General features: G+C 37.8%; 1 protein-coding gene across 4 annotated transcripts in view; it reads right to left on the bottom strand.

Moving 5' to 3' along the window:
• Positions 1–371: 371 nt before the first annotated feature.
• PLSCR4 (phospholipid scramblase 4) overlaps positions 372–21301 on the bottom strand; it is a 47206-nt gene continuing 26276 nt past the window's right edge. For 3 of the 4 annotated variants that reach the window (XM_051818692.2, XM_008266288.4, XM_002716599.5), the window contains exons 4-9: positions 14788–15023; positions 9737–9779; positions 8608–8834; positions 5517–5678; positions 3443–3601; positions 372–2409 (exon numbers count right to left, since the gene is read on the bottom strand). In XM_051818692.2, coding sequence (XP_051674652.1) covers positions 2362–2409; positions 3443–3601; positions 5517–5678; positions 8608–8834; positions 9737–9779; positions 14788–15023 — 875 coding nt within the window. In that variant the 3' untranslated portion in view covers positions 372–2361. The remainder of the gene's footprint in view (positions 2410–3442; positions 3602–5516; positions 5679–8607; positions 8835–9736; positions 9780–14787; positions 15024–21301) is intronic. The other variant, XM_070073206.1, reaches the window with a different exon arrangement.

Here is a 21301-nt window from a genome sequence, read left to right as displayed (position 1 = left end):
CACGTTAGCAGGGAGCTGGATGGAAAATGGAGTAGCCAGGACATAAACTGGAACTCATGTGGGACACTGGTGCTGCAGGCAGTGGCTTAACAGGCTGGCCCCAAATTCTAGAAGTCTTGTTGTGAGACACACTGATACTAAAACTATATTTGAAATTTAAATGCATGTTAATAACTGGATTAGGCACTAGCATTTATATAACAAAGCTAGTAGCACTATGCAACAATATAGAAATGATTTTTATTAGCATTAAATATATATAAGAACTCAAAGTACCAGAATGAACCTCACAGTTTATTAGAAATTACATAAAAAGTTCCTGTGGGAAAAAAGCAGTCAAAGACTCAATCACAAATCAAGAACAAAATATATTTTACTATTATCCATATTATATTTATTTAGGAGCCAAAACTATATGAGGAAGCATGAAAACACAAATTTAAGAGAACAGCATTATTTACTTTTATTGTTTTTTAGTCAACTCGATCAATAAATCAAACACAATGACATGCCATTAAGAAATATAGAAGTTACACGTACTATATTATAAAAATATGACGTATATTATTATTTTTAAAGAAAACTTGTAACTGTAAAATACATGTCACTACCACAAAAACTAAACAGACATTTAAAATGTTATGTATTATGTTAAATACACATAAATTTTAGAATTATGTAGTCTAAGAAGATAAGGATGCAGGCATGTAAAAAAGTTTCTATGGATAAACTTTCTGAATGCCATTTGTCTGATTTTCTATATAAAAGGTCAGACCTCATTATAGGAAATACATGTCTGTTTAATATCACAATTATATTTTAAAATACAAGACAATTATTATTTTAGAAAGCAGCCTTTACTTTTTTTTTTTTTAAAAAAAAGCTAGTAGCAGCATGTAAAAAGGGCATTATAAAAAACTGAACAGGGCAACTTTTATCATAAAATGATTTTAAGGATTTATTTATTTATTTTAAAGGCAGAGTTACAGAAAGGGAGAGAAAGAAAAAAAAGATCTTCCATCCACTGGTTCATTTCCCAAATAATTGCAACAGAATGGGTTGGGCCTGGCAAAAGACAGGAACCAGAAACTTAATCCCAGTCTCCCTTGTGGGTGGAAGGGGCCCAAGTACTTGGGCCATCTTCTGCTGCCTTCCCAGGCAGGGAAAGCTGGATCAGAAGAGGAGCAGCTGGGACTTGAACCAGCTTTCTTATGGGATGCCGGTGTCTCAGGTGTCAGCTTAACCTACCATGATGCTGGCCAATACAATGTACTTTTAAATCATTGTACTGATAAACTGTAGATCACAGAGAAGTAGTTATGTTTGCAATTTTTATTTTCTTTGTGTAGATACAAAGTTATCTATCATGTAATTGAAAAGTAGCAAAGTGCTGTTATCGCCTTCACTGTTACAAAGTGCTACACAAAATGTCACATTTCAAAATATGTAACTCCTGGAGATCACAAGGCATCTCCTTGATAGAAGAAACAATGATTTTCTATGTCGAATGAAATGAGATATAAAGGATTAACAGGCAATTGTAAAGATTATGCCAAATACATTTGGTACATAAGGGATTTGGGACAAAGAGATGTTTCTTACACAGAAAAGGTATAAATGTATTTAATGCAAGTTTCATATAAGGGCATCTAACTCCTTCAGTTGTTCTGAGATCTTGATTGGCTGTGGCACTGGTCAGTTCTTTCCTGATTGTCTTATGCCAGCGAATAAGGGAATAAGCATGGAAAATATAAACCTTATGATAATAATGAATGTACATGTTATTTTGCAATAAAATCTGGTTTCTCACTGAAATTTCTATATACTGTTCAGAATGAAGTTTTGATGCATGTGTATGAGTAACATTTTCCTGTTAAAATAAAACACAGAATTTCAGTGTGCCTTCCTCACTGTTTAAAGACGAAGAGTATCACAGTTTTCACCTGAATCTGAGTTTGTCTTCTGTAACAGGACATGGTGAAGGGGCAGAGAGGTTTCACAGGGAAAGAGACAGAAACCATGTTACTCTGTTCCAAAAAAGATCCACCGTTTACTACCTATTTAAGTCAGGGCTTTGGGGTTTTCATGTTCCCTTATATCTTCTTTATAACATTTTATGTGTCTGTTCACTTGGCTAATAGTTCTTAGCTTTTCATGAAGAACTCCTAGTCTCCCAAATGGACACTCAATTCAAACATATTTAGATCATGTTGTTGCACAAGCTCTTAGCCTATCTGCCAAAGCTAACATCCAATAAAAACAGGCTGCAAAGCAGAGAACTATACTTGCAAGTAATTGAGGTTGACTCTCAGCCTAATGCAATGTTTATATTTTCCATAACTGATGATTTGCCGTGTCTCTCTAGATTGATGAATGTTGTGGTGGAGATCTTTCAAAATACATGAAGTCCTAAAATTAGAAAGAGAAGTATATGTATGTAGATTAATGGATACTTACATATAACGCATACAATATCATTCTTCATATCTTATCAGGGAAATCTGTTATAGTAAAAAATAAATAAATCTGATAAAATCTTTATAAAGAAGACCTAATGTGACCAACAACAATTACAAACTCAGAACTGTTGGTAGAAAAAATGTGTTCCAGTTTGAGTAACAATGAACTAAATTCCATTATTAAAGGGAGGAAAAAACTGATAACTCTGATGCCACAGCAAAGAATACACTGACAGAGAGGCAGTAAAGAAGGGGAGAAAAGGACATCATCTTTAGAGTTATTATATTTCATTAAAAGAATCAGATGATAGGCATTTTTAGGTACGAGAATAAGTAGCATTGCAAATAACATGTAATGATGGCAGTTACACCAATTGAATATCTAATATCTCCAAGCATTCTCCTGGCTACTTTATTTATGATAGTTACTATTCGTAACCTTGAAAAACCTATTTTTATTTAGATTTTGAATATAAGGAAACAGATTTTTTTTTTTTTTTTTACAGAGTGGACAGTGAGAGAGAGAGAGACAGAGAGAAAGGTCTTCCTTTTGCCATTGGTTCACCCTCCAATGGCCGCTGCAGCCGGTGCACCGCGCTGATCCGAAGCCAGCAGCCAGGTGCTTCTCCTGTTCTCCCATGCGGGTACAGGGCCCAAGAACTTGGGCCATCCTCCACTACACTCCCGGGCTACAGCAGAGAGCTGGCCTGGAAGAGGGGCAACCGGGACAGAATCTGGCGCCTCTACTGGGACTAGAACCTGGTGTGCCAGTGCTGCAGGCGGAGGATTAGCCTATTGAGCCGTGGCGCTGGCTAGGAGACTGAGATTTTTCTTGTGCTAAATGCTTTGCAAAATTATGCAACTAGTAAGTGGCACAGACATAAATTGGCCAGGTTTCAAAACTTATTCCTTTTCCACTGCATTACACTGCTTGTCATCAAAAAGATAAGCCTCTCAGGAAAATTCAAAAACCAAAGGCTTACAATGAGGAAGCAAGCTCCAAAAATCATAGCTTTCATCTTCACGTCCATGTCCATCGGGAAGTGAATGTCAAAGTGGTCAGCATCCCCCATTGCTGATAACAAACCGTTCCACTTCCTAATGATATTGCCAATGTTGGATACACCATCAAGGGATTGAACCTAGAATGTTAAGAATGTAACTTCATGAAAACTGAAAGGTATAACTGTAAGGCTTTAGACTGCTACACAGAAGCAGTTTACACTGAGCTAGCATAAATACAATGCAGGAACAGAATGTCATTAAATAGGATCCAGTTGTGGTAGAGCTGATTAAAACTACCGCTGGAGACACCAGCATCACATATTTCATATAATTACATAATTACAAATGAGGATATTATGGCCAAGAAGGGTTAAGGCCTTAAAGCTGGTTAATACCTAAGCTGGGATACCTTACAATTTTCAGGCTGGTGCTCTGTTTTCATCTTCAAATTATTAGGAGACTTTGTCAGAGGGCATGTGATTTGAATAGATTATGTGATTCTCCATGTTGCAATGGAAGGTGTCACTTCCAATCCAAGAAAACCTACGAGTAAAGTAGGGCACTGGTACTGTGTACTCTGCAAAACTCCAGATTCTTGTGGGCCAAGCCGCACTGTCATTTTCACATGTCAGAGTAGCAAAGGGCTTCAGCTTCTAAGAGGGGCACACTGGCAATTGCCATGGGGAAAACACTTGAATACTAACTTCTAATGTCACTTGGCATAGGAATTGTCACACACTGATTGCTGCAGCAATTGGCTTATCCACATTTTCTAAAATGGTAAATGATACAGTGATAAAAATTAAGAAATGTTTAATAATCATAAGATTTATCATCAGAAAGAGGAAACTTAGTAGATGATGAGCCTTGGTAAGTTGCAGGGTACTCAAAAAGTACTCTTAAGGAAGTCCAAGAAATATTACTAGGAATTTCCTTTACCAGGTGTATAAGGTAATAAACAGCCATTTTGCAGCCACTGTAGACAAGGCAAAACAAAAAGATTGTTCATTTTCTTGAAAGAAAGATAAAATGCAACCTGCTATGCATTTTACCTATGCTATCAGTGTTATCCTATATCTTGAGTATGCATACAGACTTCCATCCTGCAAATAAACAATCTGTAAAACCTTAGAAGTGTTGAGCACTTGTGTTAACTACAACCTATATTCTCATTATGAAAATCTTTGGGAAAATGACTAATTAAATATAGCCAAGAATTAAGGGCATTTGAAAAGCACAGAGACAGACAGAGAGAGAAATGTTCCATCCACTGGTTCACTCTCCAGATGCCTTCCACAGCCAGGTCTGGGCCAGGTGGAAACCAGGAGATTGGAACTACATCCAGGTGCCCCACATGGATGGCAGGGACTCAAATACTTAACTCAAGTACTTGAGCATCACACGCTGCCTTCCTGCATGCACATTAGCAGAAAGCTAAATTGCAAGCAGAGAAGCCAGGACACTGAATCATGCACTCTGATACTGCGTTGTAGGCATTCCAAGTGGTGGTTTACCCTGCTGTGCCATGGCAGCAGCTCTCAAGGTTTAGTATTTTAAATGCTTTCTTTTGATCTTCATGAAACACTGAAATCACAAAAAAGGAGCTCACATTCAGGAAACCATCAATTTGTAACTCTTTCCTCACACAACTTACTTCATTCATGTGAAAAGATCATTCTGGGGTCTGTTGTTTCTTAACGAGTTGTTTACTTACTTACTTACTTACTTGAGAGGCAGAGTTACAGAGAGAGGGAGAGACAGAGAGAAAGGTCTTCCATCCACTGGTTCACTCCCTAAGTGGCCACAATGGCCGGAGCTTGGCCAATTCAAAGCCAGGAGCCAGGAGCTTCCCAGGACTCCCATTCAAGTGCAGGGGCCAAACCACTTGGGCCATCTTCTACTACTTTCCCAGGCCATACCAGAGAGCTGGATTGGAAGCGGAGCAGCTGGGACTTGAACCTGAGCTCATATGGGATGCAGGCCCAGCAGGCGGTGGTTTTACACACTAAGTGACAACACTGGCCCCTAAACAATGTTTTTATAAATGCTCACCTCAAAAACAGAATCTGAACCGCAGCCATAGGTTGAGCATGGCCCACGCACTCGCATTACATTCTCTTTCTTCTCATTTTGGATGCTGTAGACTGCCCTGCACAAATTCCAATGTTCTGCCACAAAGCCAATGGTGACCCCAGGAGGACACTGCACTTCCAGCTGCAAGTGAAACAGTGAAAGAGCTTAGGAAGCTGTGTATCTACAAATCCATAGAGTTACACATGCACGGATTGGAGAAATTATTGCTGAGAGAAAGTCTCCCATTTTACCAGTTCCATCCTGAGGGCTGTACTGCAGTGAGTGGTCTTAATTGGTGAGTTTCACGTTTCCCTTCAGGACAAAGAGCAGGCATTATTACTGCTTGCTATAAAGCAGCCAGGTGCCCAAGTTCTGTTTCTAAGCTACATGTCCAGCATCACCAGTACTCTTCCCATCAATCCCTAGAATTCGGGAGCACGGGGGAGCAGCACTAACATGCTGATGTTCATGCTGCTTGCTGTGCTGTAATAATGTCCCTTGTCACTAATCTAAGACCCTGTGTCTTCTGACACAACTCATGACATGCTAACAAGATAGCTTCTTAGATTTTAAATTGGATGAAATAGAATCTCAGATATGACAATTATAAAAGAAAACGAAAGAGAAAGGTTTTCTGGAAAGTATATACTGTGAAAACAACAGAGTGTGTATATCGGTATATAAAATCATTTTTCAAGAATTTTAGAGGATTGTTCACTATCTTGTTTTAGCTAATCATCTTTACAGTAGTCCATGTGAAGGACTTTAATAACAAGACTCATAAAGATTAAATTATTTGGCAAAAAGCCCCAGATAAAGTTTTATTCACTATTTCTCTGCTATTATACATATTTTCCTAAGCATTTTATGAATGGACTACCCAGGACACGGGACAGGATGATTCAACTTCATGAACTGTCAAACTAAGATATTATTATTGTTCATATTCTTGGATGCAAACTCACTCCAATACACAAATATGTAAATTTGATTGCTTCCTAAAACTGAAACCTCCTATAAGTCTGAAAATTATATAAAAATAAATTACTTTTAAAAATTTCATCATATCATACCTCTCAGCCATAAAAAGGAATGAATATATTAATAAACATACATTCAATATATAAATAATCTTTATAAATTAATATAATTAAATATTATATGAATAATATAAATATACAAAATTAATATAGATATTAAATAAATGTCAATTGTATTAATATACGCAAATAACAACTTGTATGAATCTCAAGGTAAAAAACTAATCCTGAAAAGGTTACATACTATGTAATTACATTTCTAGAAAATTATTGAAATGACAAAATTATACAGATGGAGAACAGGTTAGCAGTTCCCAGGGGATAGGGATGAAGAGAAGAGAGGAAAGTGATGTAATAAAAGGAGATTGGGGATGTGCATTTGACATACAGTTAAGACGCTGCTTGGGATGCCCCATCCCATTCAGAGTGCCTGGGTTTGAGTCCTATTCACTTCCAATTCCAGCTTCCTGCTAATGCACATTCCAAAAGGCAGCAGATGGTGCCTCAAGTAATTGGGTCCCTGCCACCCACATGGGATACCTGAATTAAGTTCCAGGCTCCTGGCTTTGGCCTGACTCAGCCCTGGCTGTTGTGAGCATTTTTGATGTACACCAAAGAAAGAAGATCTCTCTCTGTCTGTCACTATCTCTGTTTCTTTCAAATAAAAATAATTAAGAATGTAAAACAGAAAAGAGGGATTTTATAGTGATGAAGCTGTTTGGCAGTGGTGGGGGATACAGAAATTGTTACAGCCGATAAAACTAAATAAGCACATGCACAAAAGAATACAAGCAAAACTGGATAAGTATGAAAAAAATCTAGATAATAATTAGATAAAGTTTCATAAATTAGGATAAATTTGTAATATTGATTGCTTTACACTATCCTGGCTTTCTGTATTCTCAGAAGGCTTTATTTGTAGGCTTCCATTTAAAAATCTCAAGTCACAGATATAAAGAACAATGCCTATTATTTCTAAAATGATCAAAGATAAGAGGTACAGATTTACTTCAAATATGTTATTGCAAAGACAATAAGGATAAAGATATGTTTGTTATTGCAAAGATAATAAGGATAAAGGAGCAAGATATCTGAGAACAAATATCATTCATTGAGCATAATACTACTTACAGGACATCATAAACACAGTATTCCAGACATGCATTTACTCTTTAATCCCTTAAATAATAAGTTATCCTCTCAGATAGGTACTATCAATATCTCCAATTTACAGGTAAATCAATTCAGGCATAGAAATGGCTATAAGTAAATATTTAGTAAATGCTGGTACTGAGCACATAACTGACATATCCTAGTAATCCTACGTGGTATTATTTTATCCAGTTTATGAATCAGAATACCAAGGATCAAAGAGTTTAAATAAATTACCTAGATTTAAGTAAGCACTGTATCTGAAATCTAAACCATGCTTGACTTCTCCACAGTTTTTCCTCTGTAACAAACAATTTTCTTAGAACTTCACAGGTAATAAAAAAGTAACCCAACTGTAAATGAACACACCTACATTCTAGTTCCAGTTCTGTCATCTGCCAAATGTGGCACCTACTTCAACCTCTTAATCTTTGTGAGCTGCTCTTTACCTGTAGAAAAGGGGGATGGGATAGTTCCAAGGTACCTGTGAGCCCTGCCAATTTTAAAGCGTATGTTTCAACTTAGCATTACCTTATCTGGTGACACACAGGTACCTTTAGAAAAATGTAGGTGACTACTGTCAATCTCCGTAAATTTCTAAATCAGTAGACACAACTTACAGAATTGCTGTCATTCCCTGCACAACCCTAATTTGTGCTTGATCCGCTGACTTTCCCTTGAACAATGTGAACCCACAATAAAAAGCCCTCTGTGATTTCCTTGATGAGATTATTTGAATTCCTTCCTCCTCACAATCTTCTTCTGCTGTGAGTGACAGCCACTGAAAATCCTATCCTGTATAGTTTGGAAAGAGCACAACCATTCTGTAAAGAGTTGGATCAGGAAGAAAACAGTAGATTAGACTTCCATTCTCTGACCTCTTGCCTGGCCGAGGGGCAACAAAAGCAGCAGCAGGTGCATCTGAAAGGCCTCTGCATTGTCATAATTTCTCGTCCCATGAAGTCAGTGACCCGAAGGACGAAGGGCCTTAATGTCCGGTAGGCATTCCTGGTATAGTCATCGGTGTCTTCAGTTACAAAGTAAACCATCTGGTTTGCGTTGTTTTTAATATCATATCTGTTATTAGTTTCAAAATGTGTTATCACTAAAACATAAAGAAAGAAAGCCATCTTGAATTAGAACTATACAAATGAGCAACCACAAGTCTCTGTTATTTCTTAGGAGCTTAATTTAAAAATTTCAGTTGAAAATATACCATTGATTAAAACACTAAAAAAAGGGTCCTATAAATATTTAAGTAATGCTGAACATGTAAAACATTTACCTTAAGAAATTCACTGTAAAGTGCTTTTTAAAAACAATTCTACATAAAAGCAAAGATTGAGACACTCTTCCTGAAGTATTTGAAATCAGAACAATTATAAAACCACTTAAGTGGAATTACAAATTGGACCATAGATTAATCAGCTCATAACATATGCCACAATGACTAGCTGCATCATTAATTTCAAATAAAAAAACCAACCAAGAAAAGTGAAAGGCCCTATGTGGTGGAGAAACAAATATGTAAAGCCAGCACAGTGAGGGTCAGAAATCTCATCAATGAAAACTGAGAATAGACATCCTTTTGACCACGATCATTTCTTTTTTTTTCCAAAGCAAGGGCACTGAACCAGAACTCAGCATCTATAGATTTGAATCCTCCTCTGCCATGTATTAGCAGACTATAGTGCCCCTGCTAGCTCATTTGGCCTCTTAAGTCTTTCTTTTATTCACCTATGAAAGGTGACTACAAGGAGGAAGAATGAGCATGGGGGATGTTGACCAGATAAAATGTAAGTCCTGTTCAAGCTTATGAGCAAATGATAAATATGCAGATAAACTTATTCAAAATGATGTGTCTTATTACTTTCTTAAAGATAGGATAATAAGAATAGTCTTTTCTCTTTAAACTACTAAAATTGATCAGCTAAAGAAAGAATTATATATTAGACAATGCAAACATCCACTTGATTAAAATACTGAATGCTACAAAATTATACATACTTTCCAGAGGCTCAAAATGTTGAAGAACATGTATGTTGTCCAACTGTTGGGAAAAAATAATGAAATTAGAAGCTAGAAATAACAAAATTAAATCAAATTAGTATTAGAAAAGAAACTGATGAGATGGGTATTAAAATAATCAATTGATACCAAAATGTTTTTGAAACTGAAAAGAACAATTATCAAATGAAATTAGCTTGTCTACATCTGATCAGATGGATAGTAGTGGACTTATTCAGACAAGACAAACACTTTCCTTAAGTTGCACTTAAAAACAAAATTAAACAAAAGAAGGGCAGGTGCTTGGCCCGGCAGTGAAGACATCACTTATGACTCCAACATCAAATATCAGAGTACCTGGCTTTGATCCCAGCTCCGTTCCCAATTCCAGCTTCCTGCCATTGCCCACCCTGGGAGACAGGGGGTGATGGCCCAAGTGGTTGGGGCCCCACAACCCATGTAGGAGACCTGGGTTGAGTTCCTGGCTCCTGGCTTTGGCTTCATACAGCCATGACTGTGGCAGGCATTTGAGAAATGAGCTAGTAGATGGTATGGGAGGTCTGTTTTCTGTCCATCTCTCTCAGTCTGCCTTTCAAAAAAAAGTTGCCTGATATATCAAAAAAAAAAAAGTCTAGTTGCCATAGTAACAGCATCTTGAAGAAGCGTATTTGTATTGATTGTTCCTAGATGATTCCCTACTGACATCCCAATCAGACTGAAGATCAAGTTCAGAACAATTTAACAGGGACAAACCAGAGAGAAGGCAATTCTCTCAGTGACTTAGGAACAGCCAACAAGCCAGGGTGAGTTCACATGGAGTGTCCACTGAAATAATTTAACAGTAACCTCTGGGAGGGGCCAATATACAGAGCGAGGGCCTGTGAGGGCAGAAATCACATGAATAGAATTAGGGGAAGGAAGAGAGAGCCTTCTTAGAAAGCAATCCATGAAGAGGGAGGATGAGAATACCACCAGAACAATCTGTAACTTAACTTAGGAATCACTCTAAAGATACTTTGTTGGGGCTATAATTTGCGATTCTTGGAAACATTCTAGTAGAAGAGAAGCAACCTCCTTGAGGATAAACCGATCAATTCTACATAACTTTAGATCCTTAGAACGTCCCAAATCCCTGAGTCTGGAGTATGGCTTGAAATGTCATATTTCACAAAATATTCATTGTATACACTAACTAATAACAAATAAATGAATGTGGGATTAAATAAAATTTAAAAATATCTGAACATGAATGTTTTGTCATAAGATTAATTAGAGGAGGGTGTAGAAGGACAAATCCATGCTTAAAAACTTTCTTATATGAAAATACAATCAAGTGAGAAGACACACATGTCTCAAAAAATATGAAAGTGGCTACCAAAATGTTACAGTCCCTGTTAAAAATCTGGGATACTGAAATCTGGAACTACAAAATAAAAATATTCACTACTTTAAAAAAGTATATACAGTAGATGAAAATATTCTGAAATGATGCCTATAAACATGGAAGAAGTTTACTCAATAATATCCTACACCTGTCAAGGAGTAGTTCATGGACAAATTAAGGTAAAGAAAGACAAAAGTCAGTATTCTAGAAATAATATCCTCCTGCTACTCTGGATCTTAAGGATCTCACAAAAATCCATGCAATGCATGTATGAGATCTCAAAAAAAGACTATGGTAGACAGAGGAAAATTATTGGCTCCATGTCTTATATACAAGAAGGAGTTTCAACAATAACATTTACACAGCTATCATCCACTATTCAGGACCACTGTGCCAAAAATATTGCAAGATTTATTTCATTAATGACAAATTGGTAATGTAGGTATTATCTGTACTCTATTATAGGTGATGAAATGCAAACTAAGACTCAAGGTTTTAGTTAGTAGGTACTGAAGAAGGGTTAAAAACCTAGTTTGGGTATTGGCGTTGTGATATGGCAGATTGAAAAGCTGCTTGGGTGCCGGCATGCCATATTGGATTGGCGGTTTGAAGTCTTAGCAGATCTGTTTCTAATCTGGCTTCTGCTAATGTGTCTGGAACTACAGGGGATGATAGTTCAAGTACTTGGGTTCCTGCCACCACCGTAGGAGACATGAAATTTCAGGCTCTTGGCATTAGCCTGGCCCACACCCAGCTGTTGCAGCCATTTGGTGAATAAACCAGAAGATCTGTTGCTCTGCCTTTCAAATAAATAAATCTTTTTTAAAAGACACATTTGTGTAGTTCCAAATATGTGCTTTATTTGTTTTCTTTTTCATTTTGTTAATTAGAAATATTCCTGAAAGGAAAAATGGAACTAAATATGTTAATTTAACTTCAATCAGTGTAATAGAAGAAATTGAGAAATTGTTTTATAATACTTAACACAGCTACACATCTTTAAAAGATAAATTATTGCTGAGGATATTAGACTGCCAAGAATAATTTCTGTATTTATCAACAAGTATATAATGAAACTTTCTAAATTTGATTACCCATAAACACTTCATAATTTTGTGAAATAGTGTAGGAATTTATTCCAGCATTTTATCTGAGTGGCTGGCTTTTTGTATTTTGTCAATAATTTGCCCAAACAATAATTTAATTAAGTTTTTGGCAAATGTAAAATCACAATTTTTCTTTTTTTTTAGATGTATTTATTTATTTATTTATTCTGACGGAGTTACAAAGGGAGGGGAAACACACACACACACACACACAGAGACAGAGAGAGAGAGAGAGAGAGAGAGAGAGAGAGAAATCTTCCATCTGCTAGTTCACTCCCCAGATGGCTGCAATGGCTTGTGCTGATCCAGGTTCAAGCCAGGAGCCAAGAGCTTCATCCAGATCTCCCACAAGGATGGCAGAAGCCCAAATGCGAGGACCATCTTCTACTGCTTTTTTCAGGCTATTCACAGGAAGCTGAATCAGAAGTTGAGTTTCCAGGACACAAAATGGTGCCCATATGGGATGCGGGCATCTCAAGTGGTGGCTTTACTCACTATACCACAATGCTGGTCCCCAAATTCAAAGTTTTTCTAATCTAACTGGTAAGCATACTTCAAAAGCTTTGTGAAAAAAGAAATACAAGATAATGCACATTTCCATGAACTTTTTGAAGATCCATTGTGTTAACTTTCATACATCAACACTATAGTATCATGCCAATGGATTTCAATAGGCAAAACAAACACAGTCCCTCCCTATCAATATACAGAATTGAGAAGAGGAATGTGTCAACTCCACGGAATATTTAACTATCTGGGGAGACAGGTATTGAGTTGCAAAGTTCTGCTTAGGGTGTTTTTCTTTTCTTCTTTTAAATTTGCATTTATCTGAAATGCATAGTGACATAGAGGGAGAGGCAGGAAGAGACAGAGATAGAGAGAGAGAATCTTCCAAGCTCTAGTTCAGTCCCCAAATGCTTGCAAAGGCCAGGGTGTTGTCAGGCTATCCTCAGGAACTCCATCCCTGTCTCCCACATGGGTGGCAGCACACAAGAACTTGAGCCATCATCTGCTGCCTCTTAAGAGTGTGCATTAGCAGGGAGCTGGAATTAGGAGCAAAGCCAGGACTTAAACACAGGCACTCTGATAAGGAATGAGGCTATCCCAAGCAGTGTCCCAAACCTTACCCCAAACATGCACCTCTGCTTTTATAAATATTTTTTTAAAAACGTATTTATGTATTTGAAAGGCTTATTTATTTATCTGAAAGGCAGAGAGACCGGGGTAGGGGAGGGTGGGAGAGAGAGAGAGAGAGATATGCCAGGAATGCAATTCAGGTCTCCCATATGGGCAGCAAGAAGCCTGTTATTTGAACAATCTCCACTGTGCCCAAGGGTCTGCAATAGTGAGAATCTGGAGTTAGGAGTGGGAGCAGCAGGGAACCCAGGCACTCTAATGTGAGACAGATATCTTAACTCCCTCTGCTAACCTTCCAGTAGTTTATGATGTTTTCTAATACTTCCTGTTTCCAAAAGCAAAATAAGATTCAGAAAGGGACTTCTGCCACTAGTTTTCCATTGTTTTCATTACACAGGTTTTTTTTTTTTTTTTTTTAGTTTTTGATGTGGGTTTTCAAATAGCATCATTTGCACCCCAACTTTGCACATTACGCTGGTTTTTGCATCAGAATGTCTTTGCAGATAGAAATTCATGCTTTTCTGGAACTTGGCCTGAAGCAGTATTCTCGGTAGTATTCTTGTTATGTTTTGGGGAGTGGCAGAAGTGGATGGTGAACATTTTGGGTTGTGAGGAAAAGCAGTATGCTAAGGCACTCAGTAACTCACCCAGTGTCTAGTGCTCTGCTCTTTCTTATGTTGATTTTCTTCATGTTAACTCTTGCAAGGAATTGGCATCCATGATACCTTTTTTCTATGGCTATCACTATTCCTATTTTTCTACTACCTTCAAAAATACATCTTGAGTGTTATAAAACTCTACATGGATCCTTTTATGAAAACAATACTCATTTCAAGGGCCGGCGCCGCGGCTCACTAGGCTAATCCTCCGCCTTGCGGCGCTGGCACACGGGCACCGGGTTCTAGTCCCGGTTGGGGCACCGGATTCTGTCCCGGTTGCCCCTCTTCCAGGCCAGCTCTCTGCTGTGGCCCGGGAAGGCAGTGGAGGATGGCCCGAGTACTTAGGCCCTGCACCCCATGGGAGACCAGGAGAAGTACCTGGCTCCTGCCATTGGATCAGCGCGGTGCGCCGGCCGCGGCGGCCATTGGAGGGTGAACCAACGGCAAAGGAAGACCTTTCTCTCTGTCTCTCTCTCTCTCACTGTCCACTCTGCCTGTCAAAAAAAAAAAAAAAAAAAAAAAAAAAAAAAAAAAAGAAAGAAAAAAAAAAAAAAAAAGAAAACAATACTCATTCCACAAAAGACATCCCTCTTCACATTCTGGAAATCAGTACCACAATGGAAGAGTCTCATACATTCCTATAGTCTCATAAATTGGGCAACTGTCATCACTGCTCCATCTTATTCATGCTACCCAGCCTTTGACTCCTCTCAGATCCCCATGGTCATCCTTCATAAGAAAATTATCTGGATTTGCATGCCATACCTGAGCTAAGTATTCCAGACCTGGAGGGCAGTTTGGCATAGGAGGTGGTCCTGGCATCCATGTTATTGGAGCAAGCTGATTCGGCATAGGATATTTGCCAGGTTGATATTGGATGGGATAAGCAGTACCAATTGGCTGGTACAAGGGGAAGGTACTGGGCTGCTGCAGACTATAGTATCCTATAGGCAAGCCTGCTGGGTAGCCTGTAGGTAGGGGAGCAGCTTCTCCTGGGGGTCCTGTGTTCAAAAACAAATGAAAGTGCTAAACATTATTATCACTACAATATATCGAAAGTTAACATGACTTTTTCCATGGAGACAAAGTAGGTCAAAAAACATGTACATGAATAGGATATGCTATTCCATTTTCTGAGTGTGCACTGTGTTCCAACAACACACTAAGTGGATGATTTACATACAAATTAACTTAGTCCTCTTAAACCTTATAAGATAGTTATTTTTTACTTCAGAGATGCATAAATAAGGTTTGCAACACAAAGTAACAAGTTAATCTCCCAATGCATGAGGTACCTCCTTTGGAGACAGCAGCTACACTTTATTAGGTTGTAGTGGGATTAGCACAAGGCCTAGCACATAATTATCACTGTAGAGTTTTGTTACTTTATTCTTGTTATTGCTTAAGGTCACAAAGATAGTAGGGTTACTTTACTTCCAATGTTGGGCTGCCTTTGATTCAATCACTTGTTTGTATCTTCATCTAGTTCTCAGAGTGTTGCTTACATCCTGATATCTTAGATTCAATTTATTAAGCTTATTGTCTTAGAAATTGGCGCGGATATGACAAAACACAAGAATGCACTTGCTTAAACAAGCATTTGGCCTCCAAGTTCTGGGAACCAGGAAGTCTAAAATCAAGTGCTAGGCATGGTCAAGCCTGGTGAGAGCCCTCATCAGGGTTTGCAGATGACTGACTTCTTCCTATGTCCTCACTGGGTAGAGAGGCAGAGATTCTCCTTTATGTTATCTCTTTTAAGGGCACCAATCTCACGATGAAGGCTCTACTCTCATAACCGAAATATCTCTGAAAATCCTCATCTACAAAAACTGTAGTGTGGGGAATTAGAGCTAAATTACGTGAATTTGGGTGAGGGTATATGTGTTGCGGGTAGGAGGGGAGGTGATACAAATATCCAGACCATAGCAGTTATCTTTCAGCTGAAGCCCTGTGAACAGAAAAGCCACAAGCAGCCCACAAGCATTTTTCTCTGAACTGCCAGGAGGGCCACAAGCAGATAAAAAAGGCTTTCTTCTTTCAAACATTTAAAAACAAGATGTCTTATGGAAAGTCTTGTAAAAACAAATTGCAAGCTATTTGGTGTTAAGATTTAAATATTGATATGTTTTGGTTAAAATCAAGCAAAATCAGCTTTATAATAGCCGAGAATCCAAATATGATGAATCCTTGCTGGTTGTACGTGAGGGAACTTGAAACAATGGAACTAGATTTTCTAGATTATCAAAGACAACATTTAGAATATACTACTCTTAAGTTTAGACAAAAGTCATTTAAACGACATACTGTTTTTAAATTCTAGCTCAATACACCAACTGCTCTAAAATAATGTGAAGTGGTCAGTAAAACTGCAGCTGTCTAGACCATCTTCTGTTCTGCATCAGAAACTCTAAGGCAGAAAAATATCTTCTTTCAATGATTCTATTATAAAATAGAGTCCAGTGGCTTTTAGTGTATGCTCAAAGTTGTAGAACACAAAATACTATCTAAATTCAGAAGTCTCTTCACCCCAGAAAGGACACACAATGATAGCAATTCCCTTTCCTCCCTCCCCACAGGCCCTGAAAACCACTGTCTCCAAGAATTTGCTTAATGTGGACATTTCATGACAATGAAATCATAGAATGTGTATGGTGGTTTCTTTAAGCTAGCACGCTTTCAATGGTTACCTATGTTATAGTATATACCAGTACATTTCTTTTTATGGCTGTCTAATACTTTATTATATGGGTATATTAACATTTTATATAGCATTTATTTTTAAAATTTGCATTTATTTATTTGAAAGGCAGAGAGACAAAGATACAAAGACAGAAGAGACAGGGAGAGAGATGAAGATAGAAAATCAGAGACAGCAGAGAGAAATCTTCAATCTGCTGGTTCTTCAATCTGCTGGTTCACTACTCAAATGCCCATAAAAACTAGGGATAGTCCAGGCTGAAACCAAGAGGTCAGAACTCAGTCTGATTCTCCCACATGAATGTCAGGGACTCACCTACTTGATCCATCACCTGCTGCCTCCTAAGGTATGCATGAGAGAAAACACTAGAATCTGAGGTGGAGCTAGGACTCCAACTAGGACATTCCAATATGGGATGTGGGCACCCTATGTGGCATCTTAATCTTTTTGCCAAATGTCTCTCCCACTGCATCCTTTAGCAAGTTGATTGGCATTTGGGCTATTACAAATAATGCTTCTGAGATCATCCAGGTACAGATTTGTTGTGGATATATGTTTTTCATTCTCTACCCATGAGTGAACTTGGCTTGGGTATTTAACTTTGTGAGTAACTGCCAAAATGTTTTCCAAAGTGACATCACCATCTCACATTCCTATCTGTAGTGTATAAGAGTTCTAGTTTCTCTACATCCTCATTAATACTTGTTTATTGCTTGCCTTTCACTTCACTCATGAAGTGATACCTCACTGTGATTTTGATTGAATTTTCTGAACACTAATGATGTTGAGCATCTTTTCATATTTTGGCTACTTGTACAAATGCTTTTGGAGAAATAGCTACACAAATCCTTTGCCCATGGTAAAATTAAATTGTTTGTCTTTTTGCTGCTGCATTCAAAGTGTTCTTCATATGAGCATATTCAAGATGAAAGGCCCTTGCCGAAAAAGATGGTTTACAAGTATTTCCTCTCATTTTCTAAGCTGCCTTTTCTTTTTCTTGATAGTATCCTTGAAAAAAATTGAGTTTTATTACATAAATTCAATTGTGCTTTGCTTCATTACACTTTGCAGATAATTATGTTTTTTACAAATTGAAGGCTTGGGCAACCCTATATTGTGCAAGTTTATTGGTGCCATCTTTCCAACAGCATGTTCTCAATTAGTGTCTCTATGTCACATTTTGGTAATTCTCAAATATTTCTAATGTTCTCATCATTATCTCTGTTTTGGTGATTTGTGATCAATGCTGTTTGATATTATTATTGTAATTATATTGTGGTGCCATGAATTGCATCCATATAAAATTGTGAGCTTAACTGATAACTGTGGTTTGTGTTCTGACTGCTATACTGACAGCTGTTCCTTCAGCCCTCTCCTTCTCCCTAGGTCTCCCTAGTCCCTGAGATAGAACAATACTTAAATTGGGGCAATTAGTAACTTATAATGGCTTCTAAGTATTCCAGTGAAAGGAATAGTCATGTATTCTACTTTAATCAGGGTGGGAAACCTTTTTTCTGCCAAGGGCCATTTGGATATTTATAACATTCACAGGCCATACAAATCATCAACTTAAAAGTCAGCCTGCCATAGATTTACTGAATTTTGAGTCCTGCTGTGATTGCCTTGGCAGGGCCAAACCAGATAATTTTGCAGGCCTTAAACAGCCTGCTGGCTACATGTTCCCCACCCCGGCCTTAAATCAAAAGCTAGCAATGATTAAGCTTAATGAGTAAGGCATGTTGAAAGCCTGGATAGGCCCAAAAAACTGTAACTCTTGTGCCAAGCAGTGCAGTTGTAAATGCAACAAAAAAGCTCTTGAAGGAAATTAAAAGTTCTGCTCCAGTGAATCTACAAATGATAAAATAAATGCAAAATGATAGCACATTGCTGATATAGAGAAAGTTTTCGTGATCTGGATAGAAGATCAAATTAGCCACAACAATTTCTGAAGCCAAATCTATTCTACAGCAAGCTGCTGACTCTCTTCAAGTCTATGCAGGCTCAAAGAGGTGAGGAAGCTGCACAATAAAGTTCAAAGCTGGTAGAGCTGGTTCATGAGGTTAAAGGAAAGAAACCATTTCCATAACACACAAGTGCAAGATAACACAACAAGCTATCCAGAAGATCCAGCAAACACAACTGATGAGTGTGGCTACACTACACAACAGATTTTGAACGTAGTCTAGACATCCCTATAGCAGAGGAAGATCCTACCAGGATTTTAATAGCAAAAGAGCTCAACACCTGTTGTCAAAGATTTAGAGGAAAGACTGAGTCTCTTGTTAGAGGCTAACGCAACAGGCGACTTTAAGTTGAAGCCAGTATTCATTCAACATTCCAGAAATCCTAGGGCCCTTCAGGAAAGAAATTTAATCCATTCATACCTATGTTCTATAAGTGGAATCAGATATGGCATCATATCTATTTACAATATGGTTTACTGGATTATAGTAAGACCACTGTTGAAATACACTGCTCAGAAAAAACCCTCTTTTAAAAGTGTTGCGGCTCACTGACAATGCACCTAGTTATCCAAGGGATGATGGAGACGTACAATGAAATTTATGTTGTTTTCACGGCTACTAACACAACACTGATTCTGTAATCCATAGATCAAAGAGTAATTTTGACTTTCAAGTCTGCTTATTTAAGAAATATATTTAATAAGGCTTATGCTGCCACAGACCATGATTCCTCTAATAGATCTGGGCAAAGTAAACTGAAAACCTTCTGGAAAGGATTCACCATTCTCAGAGGAGGCAAGAATATCAACATTAACAGAAGTTTGGAAGAAGTAGACTCAGGCCCTCAGAGTGACCTGAAGCGGGCTCAGATTCAGTGGAAGAAGGCACGGCACACATAGTAGAAATATCAAGGGAACTAGAATTTAATGTAGAGTCCGAAGACGTGACTGAATTGGCACGATCTCATGATACAACTTAAAATAAATCTATTTATTTTATTTACTTTAGAGGCAAAGAGACATACAGACAGATCTCCCATCTGCTGGTTCACTCCCCAGATACCCTCAATAGCTTTGGCTGAGCCAGCCAAAGCTGGGAGCTGGGAATTCAATGCATGTCTCCCATGTGTGTGGCAGGAACCCAACTACTTGATTCGTCCTCTGTTGCCTTCTGAGTGTGCATTAGTAGGAAGCAGGAATGAAGAATGTAGCCAAGTCCTTCAATATAGGATGCTGGCATCCCAAGAGACCTCTTCACCACTAAGCCAAATACCTGTCCCATCATGGTAGAACTTTAATGGGCAAGGAGCTAATTCTTACGGATGAGTAAAGGTGCCACTTTCTTGCGATGGAATGTATCCCTGGTGAAGATGTTGTGAACATGGTTGAAATGACAACCAAGGATTCAGAACATTACATAAACTTGATTGACAAAGCAGTATCATGCTTTGAGAGAATTAATTCCAATTTGGAAAGAAGTTCTGTCCATGAAATGCTATCAAACACCATCATGTGCTATGGAGAAATCATTTCTGAAGGAAAGAGTCCATCGATGTGGCAAACTTCATGATCATCCTACTTTAAGAAACTGATCTGGATGGCTTGCTACAACATCTACATAAAATATCGTATGTTTTCCCTGATCTGTGGAAACTAATAGAGTACCAACAATGTAATGTAAAGCAGTGAAATTGCCATTTGGAGATTCAATGACTGCTTACAGTCCTTATCTCTACTGTAGAGGAACAGTGCTTTTTCTTGTTACCATTTGTTGAACTCTTTACTTAGTGTAGGGTTAATCTTATAGTAAAACTGTAAAGTAAACTGAAAATAGATCTTTGTAAAAATTAACAGTGGGCGGAGGGAGGGTAAGGTGGGAAATATCACTAAATCTATATCACTAAATTCCTAAATCTAGATGTATGAATTTACTGGAAATTTGTTTATCTTGAATAAAAAAAAGAAATTGGCACAGCCACCCCAACTTTCAGCAACCACTACCCTGAGAAGTCTACAGCAATCAACATGGAAGAAACACCCTCCACCATCAAAAAGTGCGTAATTCACTGTAGGCTGAGATGATCACTGGCATTTTTTACATTAAGTATTTTTAATTGAGGAATGTACTTTTTTAAACATAATGTTATTGCACACTTCATAGACTAGTACAGTGTAACTTTATACTTTTATATGCTGCAGGAAACTTATGGTGATCATGAACCACACCTGCAGTGGTTGCTATTGGTTGCTGTGTTTTGGGTGTCATAGTAAACCAACTGTTACTTAATCTAAGGTCCTGAGTATTATATATATACATCTTCTAAAAATTTTAAGCTTTCCAATCAGTATTGATACATTTTCAGTTAATTTTTGTACACAGTAAGAGACAATATTTCAAACTCACTATTTTGCATCTTAATATTCAATTGTCTCAGCAACATTTGTCTTTCCCCACTAAATTATTTCAGCAATATTGTTGAAAATCAATTGACCATGGATGTTTGGGTTTTTTTCTATTTGTTGACTAAATATTCTATCTCATTGGTCTACAAGTCTCTTCTTATGCCAGTACTGTATGGTATTGTCTGCTATAGCTTCATTGACAGTTTAGAGATTGA

The sequence above is a fragment of the Oryctolagus cuniculus genome, chromosome 4 (assembly GCF_964237555.1).
Source record: "Oryctolagus cuniculus chromosome 4, mOryCun1.1, whole genome shotgun sequence".
In the NCBI taxonomy this organism is placed as follows: Eukaryota; Metazoa; Chordata; class Mammalia; order Lagomorpha; family Leporidae; genus Oryctolagus; species Oryctolagus cuniculus.
This window is presented reverse-complemented; position numbering and strand designations above follow the sequence as displayed.